General features: G+C 27.1%; 1 protein-coding gene across 1 annotated transcript; it reads left to right on the forward strand.

Moving 5' to 3' along the window:
• The first annotated feature begins 501 nt into the window (after nucleotides 1-501).
• On the forward strand, nucleotides 502-3,745 carry LOC122507362. The gene is made up of 4 exons (XM_043620023.1): nucleotides 502-952; nucleotides 1,718-1,966; nucleotides 2,144-2,255; nucleotides 2,707-3,745. Exons 2-4 carry the CDS (start codon nucleotides 1,722-1,724, stop codon nucleotides 2,962-2,964), a joined length of 615 nt encoding a protein of 204 aa, XP_043475958.1. The 5' UTR covers nucleotides 502-952; nucleotides 1,718-1,721; the 3' UTR covers nucleotides 2,965-3,745.
• Nucleotides 3,746-9,206: the final 5,461 nt, after the last annotated feature.

The raw sequence follows: 9,206 nt of genomic DNA on the forward strand, positions 1-9,206 counted from the left end.
AAAATAAAATTTTTTTATAATTAATAATACGTAATAATTCTAAAAATAATTAATTAATAATAATTTATTATTATATTATTAAAATATATCTATTAGTTAATAATAAATTAATAAAATGTTTGATATTATTGTTGATGAATAATGTTTTTACAAATCTTTGCAAATATTTTAATTGTTAATAAATCAAACGATGTTTAATGTTTAATTACATTATAACAAATTTTGATTGTTTTTTTAACTCCTTCGCAGTACTGATTTAGTGTTAAGCCAGTTTTCTGCCAGTACTGATTTTAGAACTTTTCTAACTCCGACATAGTACTGATTCGGTTTTGGAGTCAGTATACTCCCAGTACTGATCGGGTTCCGAAAGTCAGTACCGACGGTCAGTACTGAGTCAGTACCATGTCGGTGTTTAACTCCGTCCTAACTCCGGACATTTCTACTGGGGTAGGGTAGAGTGGGGTAAAAAAGCCACTTATCTTTTACACTGAAACCTACTGAAATATTTGAAATGCAATTCGACACGAAGTGTCGCGTTTATTTGTATTTTGGTAGGTATAACTTATGTTGGTGACGTAATTCGATAATTGACATGATTGGCTGGTTTTGTTTGAACTCAACCAATGGTATATATATATACGGAGTGCCTATTCCTACGTTAACGTAATCGTTCTTTCAAAACTAAACCTACGCGAAATGGAAAATAATTTTGAAAAACGACGCCCGTCGCGCTAGTGTCTCCATCAAGGTCATCTAGCAGACGGACTATGCGAAACAAGCGAACCTGCAAACGAAACCAAACAAAAATAACCAACGTGCTTCAAGGAGAAAGTGCCGGCTTTTACGCTATGTCAGAATGAAATGAGTTAATTATAATTATTAAATAGTTATTAAATTTTGAGTGAAGTGCAATACGAGGTGCAATATTCTTCGTAAAATTTTGTTCACATTGGTAAGTATTGACGCAAAGCTTTTATATTTTTTATCAATGTATCAATCTGACCTGTGCAAACACGTTTTGTAAAAAGCGTTTGTAAAACACCAAGTTATTGAAGTCCACAACGTTGATCAACGAAAGAGACATTAAAAAAAACATAGATAACACAGCAATATTACTACAAAAATATTTAGAAAAAAAATTGATGTTTATGTTTAGATGATAATTGTTGTACGCAATTAAATATTAAATTATAATTGAATGAATTAAATACATTTTTTTCGTTGATCAACGTTGTAGAATTCAACTTAATTTGTAAAACTAATATTTTATTAGAAGTATATTTTGCGAAAAGCCTGTGTTTAATCTGCCACAAGATATGTCAAGATATTTTTTTCAATGTTTATGTTTCAAATTTACTAAATTAATTTTCAATATAATTCTCAGGGCACAATTGTTTTGATATTTTAACCTTTACGAATCAAGTCTGTGTTTCTTTTTTGATATTAAATTATTATTATTATTTTGAATTAAATTCTTAACATATAACACGGAAAAAAATATGTGTGATGAAATATAAGTTTATTATATTCAGATTATCAGTAAATTCAGGGAAATTTCAGTAATTTTTTTTTACTTATTTTCAAAATTTGCGACTTTCTCAATTGTTTTTTCAAATATTGCAACAAAATATCATATTTATTAGTATTTTAATGTAATTCATTTTAGTTTTTATAGTGTGACAAATAACTGTTAACTGTTCAGTAATTATATTTTCAGAGAAATGGCTTCAACATTTGAAAAAGGCACCGTTTTTCAAAATTATGAAGAGTTTGAACAAGCTCTCCAAATTTTTGAAGAAAAAGAGAGACAAAAATTTTCAAAAAGGAGTAGCAGAACTGTTGAGGCAGCCCGAAAATTTTTAAAAAAGCCACTCAATCCTCAAATTAAATATTACGAGCTGCATTTGGCGTGCATAGCAGGCGGTGTTCCTTTTGCATCGACGAGCAAGGGATTAAGAGACAAAGGGTAACTTAATTCTTTGTTTTATTTAACGTACCTTAAATTTAAACTTGAGTTAATATTAGATTGATTAGAAATTAAAGTATATATTATTCAGTAGTCACGTGCCCTCATAGGCACGTTATTGCTGGATAATATGATTTCAAGTTTGTTCATGACACGTTCATGATTTTCATTTTGCAGAACTATGAAAGTGGATTGCCCGGCACATATTAAACTACGTGCATCGGAAGATGGTAATAAACTTGTTATTACCAGTCTAAATATGGATCACAGCAAGCATGAAAATTCACAGGTACATGCATTTCTTTTCTATTTAATTACAATTTTTTTAAAAATAAATGAATAGATTTTAAAAACAAATAGATAGGCTTGAAAAATAAATAAATTGATTTAAAAAATAAATAGATAAATATTGAAAATAAATAAATAGATTTTAAAAATAAATAAATAAAATGATTTAAAAAATAAATAAATTGATGTAAAAAAACAAATAAATAGATGTAAAAAAACAAATAAACAGATGTAAAAAAAACAAATAAATAGATTTTCAAAAAAATGAAATAATTTTCAAAATATATAAAAAGATTTTAAAAATAAATAAATTGATGTAAAAATGAATAAATTGATTTAAAAAATGAAGAAATAGATTTTGAAAATGAATAAATAAAAATTTGAAAGTAAATTAATAAAATAAAAAAAAACATTAATTAATTTAATTTTTTAACAACAAAAATTATTTTCAGACTGTTTATGAACATCAGGCTCCAGTGAGAAGACTCAAAGGCGAAAAGCGAGAAGAGGTTAAAAATTTGATAAAACTCGGATGTGATAAAAAATTAATCCAAGAAAAAATTTTCAAAGAAACAGGAAAACGGCCAACATACAAAGACTTGGGGAATATTCAAAGTGAAATAAGAGCAGAATTAAAAGGAACCTCGGATCCTCAAGTTATTAAAAAAATTCTGGAAGAAGAATACGGTAATTTACAATTACTATACTAGAATTTGAAGAAGAGGGTGAGACTGACAATAAAGCTAAGGCTTCTACGACTGTGATTGTAAATGAAATTGAAAATTGTTGTGCCAAATTGTCCATTAATTCTGATCCCTCATCGGACAACCTTATAGCCAATTATGTTGTTAAAAATGGAATTTTGGTACCCGAAGGTGATGGAAATGATGCTCTGGAAAACATAAAATGGCCCATTGCTGTCAAAAGACGCGGACGTCCAAAAAACAGTGAGACTACAGTGGCCATAGGATTGAGAAAAAATCGGCAAGTGAAAATTCCAAAATCTTTTAGGCTTCTCAAAGAAGAAGAGAAAATTGGTATTATTTTAAATTGGGTGCTTTCAAATAAAGCTCATTTAAATGTGATTTTGAAGGGAGATTATTTAGTAAAAGAAGAGGATCTCGAAATGCGACCAGAATCTATCAAACACGGAATACTCGATGAACAAGTGAATTTGGACATTTTAAAGCCATATATGACTGAAAGTGCACTTCAAACTTTAAAAAAAACTGTTGAAGTTAAATTGAAAATTGAAACTTGGCTTTGCGAAGTATGTCAAGTATCCACTGAAACAAATATAAGTATAAAAAATATAAGTATTGTTTGCGAAAGTTGTCTTATGTGGTACCACATTAGTTGCGTCGGTCTGAAATCTATACCAAAGAAAAAGTCTTGGTTCTGTTTTAATTGTTCTTCTTATTAAATATTTTTCAATTTGTGTTAAATTTTCAGTACAAATTAAAATTTAAAAACTCTGTTAAAAGACAGAAATACCAAGTAATGTTTTAAAAACGTTTTTAATATGTCATTTGTTAATTAATATTTTATTTTTATTTCAACAATATTTTCGTTATATAATAACAATTATATTAAAAAGAAAATAAAACAAATTTCATGGTAAAAGCAATTATTATTATTATGTTTTGTATTTTATTGCTCTATTTTCTTTTCATTGATAAAAATTAATTTAATTTTGAAATATAAATAACAAGCTCTTTAAAAACAACCAAATTTTTGAATTGTATTACATCTAATAACTATTAAAAATTAGTTAACATATTAACATATTTTTTTTAATTTTTTGAAACTGATTTTTGTTTAAAAAATTATTTTAGAATTTTTTTTCGTTCTCAAATTTTTGATTTTGGAATTTTGATCCCATACCTTGATTTTCCTTTATTTTGAAATTATTTCTTTGAATGTTTTTTTTCATTTTTGAATTTTGAATTTCTCGCTGAATTAAAAATTTTTAATTACTGGGTCATTCCAGCGAAAATCGTCTAGAGCTGGTTGCTCGATAATTTTAAAAAATGCTGTCATTAATATATAATATTTTTCAATACAATTAGATTATCCTTTAGTGGTTTATAGCACCAAATATATTTTACATTCTTTTAAATAATTATTTTAAATTTCTAACTGGTTATGAAGTCTAACATAACCCATTTTTCGAAAACTCAGTGTAAATAACTAAAAACAGATTAAAAATACTGCTTTTTATTTTAAATATATATATTTTTGTTAAATACATCTAAATAAACGAAAATTATTTAAAAATAACTCACCAGAACATTTAAATCAGTATTTTTTTGTACTTGCACAGTATAATAAACATCATTTTCTTTTTCTTATATCTTTTTTGGAGAAAAAGGAATCTTCACGAAACCTTTTAAACTGGATTTGTTTTAAAATATTATAAATTTATTTTAATTGAAATTTTTTTTGGACCTGTACTCATTAATTATTTAATAAATATGAGAAATTATATAAATTTAACCTGATTTTCATTGAATTTTAGTTTTAATGACCAGACTGAAGTTCATCACCTTATCGTTTTTTTAAAGAAAACAAACTTCAGTCTAGTCATGAAAATAAAAATTTAATCAAAATCAGGTTAAATTTATAAAATTTTTCATATTTATTAAATAATTAATGAGTACAGGTCCCAAAAAATTCCATTTTAAATAAATTTATAATTTTAAAACAAATCCAGTTTAAAAGGTTTCGTGAAGATTCCTTTTTCTCCACAGAAGATATAAGAAAAAGAAAATGATGTTTATTATACTGTGCAAGTACAAAAAAATACTGATTTAAATGTTCTGGTGAGTTATTTTTAAATAATTTTCGTTTATTTAGATGTATTTAACAAAAATATATATATTTAAAATAAAAAGCAGTATTTTTAATCTGTTTTTAGTTATTTACACTGAGTTTTCGAAAAATGGGTTATGTTAGACTTCATAACCAGTTAGAAATTTAAAATAATTATTTAAAAGAATGTAAAATATATTTGGTGCTATAAACCACTAAAGGATAATCTAATTGTATTGAAGAATATTATATATTAATTACAGCATTTTTTAAAATTATCGAGCAACCAGCTCTAGACGATTTTCGCTGGAATGACCCTACTCAGAAGTTATTTTTTAGATGTTTTTTTATTGTTGATTTTTGAATTTAGCGTCAATTTTTAAATTTTTCGTTATCTAAACATTATTGTTTAAATTTTCTTTTTTTTTCATTTTTGAATTTCGCGCGCATTTTCGTGATGTGGTGAAGTGTATATGAAGATAACATTTCGCGTAGGTTTAGTTTTGGAAAGTCACTTTACGTTAACGTAGGTATAGGGCCAGCGATATATATATACCATTGGTTGAGTTCAAACAAAACCAGCCAATCATGTCAATTATCGAATTACGTATTAGTATAATATATATATACTAGGGGGGCTTCGCCCCCCTGCGCGCTTCGCGCGCCAACCCCCTATCTCTATTTTTATATTTATTTTAATTTTTATAAATTTAAAGTAATTTTTTCTTAATATCAATGCATCTTAATAAATTGCATACAATCAAAATACTCATAGATTTTGACGTAATGTAACAATCGTTATGGACCTTTTTTATCTATATGTCAAAAATTAGATTAAACTTTGACCAGGGATGGCAACCGAAACCGATAACCGAAACCGTTAACCGAAAAAACAGAAATTTTTAAAAAACCGAAAACTAGAAACCGAAACCGAAAAAAAATTATTTGAAACAGAAAACCGTAAACCGAAACCCGTATTATAAAAATTTAAAACCCTTTATTTCAAAACCTAAATTTCGTTTTTTCGGTTTTTAATATAAAAGTAAAACTGAATATTACACCAATATTAAAATCTTTTGGTACAAAAAATATTGAAGTATGGTATGTCTAATATTGCAAATAATAAGTAGAGGAACCAAATTTGCAGATTACAAATAATTTATAAAAAAAAATTTTTTGAAAAAAATTAGAAACAAATTTTTTTAAATTAATTATTTGTGATCAGCCTGTAAAAATACACTGTACCAATTTTTAGTTAATTAGGTTAAATAATGTAGAAGTTAAGGAGAAAAACGTTCTTTCAAAAAAATTTTAGTTTTTCCTTGACAACGATGTGGCCATCTCATAAAATATAAAACAAATTTATAAATAAATTATGAGTAATTAATACTCATATTTCATTCTAAGTAATTAAAATGCACACAAATATTTTCATTCATATATTTTCCGGGGAAAACAACCGAAAAACCGAAACCTTTAACCCAAAAAACCTTAATTTTTAAGAAACCGAAACAAAAAACCGTAACCGTAATTATTCACTTTAAAAACCGAAACCCTTATACAGAAACCCTAATTCTTTGAAAAAAAACCGTAACCGAAATACCGAAACCGAATGTTGTAGTTAAATAAAAGTCAAATTACACATAGATTATGACGTAACTAAATGAGGAAGTAAAAATAATACGTCAAAATTAGGTCAAAATGATAGGTGTAAGAGCAAACACAATTTTAAAATTACCTTACATTGTTAGGTCAGATGGCAAACTTCACCTCATCATTAAGTCTGCGCGCGAAATTGTTTGACAAATTTTGACGTCTATGTCAAAGCTGCCCTCAAACTTGACCTAAATTTTGAGGGTAGCGGGAATTCTTTGTCAAATTTTGATGTGTAGGTCAAAACTGCCCTCAAAATTGACCTAAATTTTGAGGGTACCGGAAATTGTTTGTCAAACTTTCACGTCTAGATCAAAACTGCCCTCAAAATTGACCTAAATTTTGAGGGTAGCGGGAATTCTTTGTCAAATTTTGACGTCTGGGTCAAAACTGCCCTCAAAATTGACCTAAATTTTGAGGGTAGCGGGAATTATTTGTCAAATTTTGACGCCTAGGTCAAAACTGCCTTCAAAATTGACCTATATTGACGTAATGTGAGGCCGTTATTTATCTTCTTTTTGACCTACAGGTCAAAAAATAGGTCAAATTAGACATAAATTTTGACGTAATGTGAGGCCGTTATTTATCCTCTTTTTCACCTATAGGTCAAAAAATAAGTCAATTTTGACGGCCCCTTTGGGATAGGGCGCCCTTACAGTATCTTGAAACAGCGGCGGCGGCGGCGATATCTTTTTATAAGATAGACAGACATATATGTATATATATATGTATATATATAAGTTTAATTAAGTAAGACACAACTTTTGATCCTAGTTTAGATGTCGTATCGATAATATTATAGTTGTTATTAGAATTTGATATTGGATTTTGAAGCTTAAAAACTGAACTTTCAGTACCGATTGAAAATTTGAAAAAAGAAATTTAAATTTCGATTTCATAGTGTTAAAAGTAAAACGTGGTTTTTTCACCCCACTCTACCCTAGATATTTCTGAAGAGTAAATTGTAAAAAAAATCCCACTTTGAGGCGTTGCGTAGAACTCGAGCAGCTTGCACGTGATTCTTGAAAATTTGTTAAAACTCATTAAATTCATGAGGCCCATTTCGAAACTTTTTGGAAAATCTCTATATTATAAGGTATAAATAAATTTTTAAAAAATGAAAAAATCGGGCCCAAAGTTAAAAAAAAAATTTTTCTAACATTTCTTAAAAGTCGAAAAGGAAAATAAAATTCTCATTTTTTTACAACTTTTTTCTAAAGTCAATATTTTCAGACTTATATGGTACTCAAAATATGTAGCAAAATAGGTGCCAAAAAAGAACACAAATCCAAAATTTCGAAAAATTTTAATTCGAAAATTTGGGCAATTAAATAAAAATATACGTATTTCATATTTTTTTATAAAGAACGAGAAAAAAATGTAATATTTAATTGACTTTAAATAATCACTATTAATTACATATGGAATAGTCCATGTTTATATTTAAAATTTAATAAGTAACAAATAAAACAAGATATCAATCAATAATAATAATAATAATACTTTTTTCAGATAAAGGGCTTAGGGGGTTAAGTGTGCAAAAACTGCCCCCGCATCTATTTTTCTCAAATTTGGCCCATATATTACTATCCATATGACTATAACTTTCTGCAATTTTGAACTCAAAATTCGCTTTTTTGGGGGAGTTATGGAGGGAATAAGCAGAATAAAAAAACATATTTTTCTCGAAAACTACTGAACCGATTTTAATGAAATTTTAAGAGGTTGTAAATATAGATAAAACAATTTTAGAAAAAAAAAATCAACATTTTTTTTCAAAAAAATTTTTGAAATTTAAAAATTTTTTTTTTAGGATTATTTTTTGAAGTGACCACTTTCTCTTTTGTTGTAAAAAGTACCTTATAATGTCCCCTTTACACTGATCTCTATATACCTCTGGATTGGAAATGCTATGAGCAGAACTTTTACCACGGCGGCCATCTTTCATTGTAGTAAAAGTACAAAATTATGGCGCGAAAACCTTGTATTTTAAGTAATAATAATAATAATGATAATAATAATAATTATCAATTTTAACATTTTATATTCTATACATGAGTTGTTTATTCATACATCTACTTACAATAAAAAAGAAATTTACTTTGTAATATGAAACAATAAGGCTTTCGCGCCATAATTTTGTACTTTTACTACAATGAAAGATGGCCGCCGTGGTAAAAGTTCTGCTCACAGCATTTCCAATCCAGAGGTATATAGAGATCAGTGCCCCTTTAACATATATTTTTTCCAAATTCTTTAAAAATATAGTTTTTGAGTAAAATGTCAAAAACCATGGTCATGCTATTTGTCACGTACGGTAATGCACACATATATATGGGCAATTCCACGCAAGATTTACCTATGACCTTGAAAATTCGGTTAAACATATTTTTTTCTCAATCTATATGGAAAAAAAAGAAATACGTGTTTTTTTATTTTTGTTTAATCGCCCAAATTTTCGAGTTATGAATTTTCGAAATTTTGGATT

This window comes from Leptopilina heterotoma, unplaced genomic scaffold (genome assembly GCF_015476425.1).
Source record: "Leptopilina heterotoma isolate Lh14 unplaced genomic scaffold, ASM1547642v1 Lhet_465, whole genome shotgun sequence".
In the NCBI taxonomy this organism is placed as follows: domain Eukaryota; kingdom Metazoa; phylum Arthropoda; class Insecta; order Hymenoptera; family Figitidae; genus Leptopilina; species Leptopilina heterotoma.

What these genes read in the sequence shown, in the direction of transcription:
- LOC122507362 (XM_043620023.1), top strand. Translation starts at nt 1,722, where the DNA reads ATGGCTTCAACATTTGAAAAAGGCACCGTTTTTCAAAATTATGAAGAG. An exon ending in AAGGGATTAAGAGACAAAGG is followed by an intron (nt 1,967 to 2,143) that starts GTAACTTAATTC and finishes TTCATTTTGCAG; the next exon opens with AACTATGAAAGTGGATTGCC. An exon ending in GCAAGCATGAAAATTCACAG is followed by an intron (nt 2,256 to 2,706) that starts GTACATGCATTT and finishes AATTATTTTCAG; the next exon opens with ACTGTTTATGAACATCAGGC.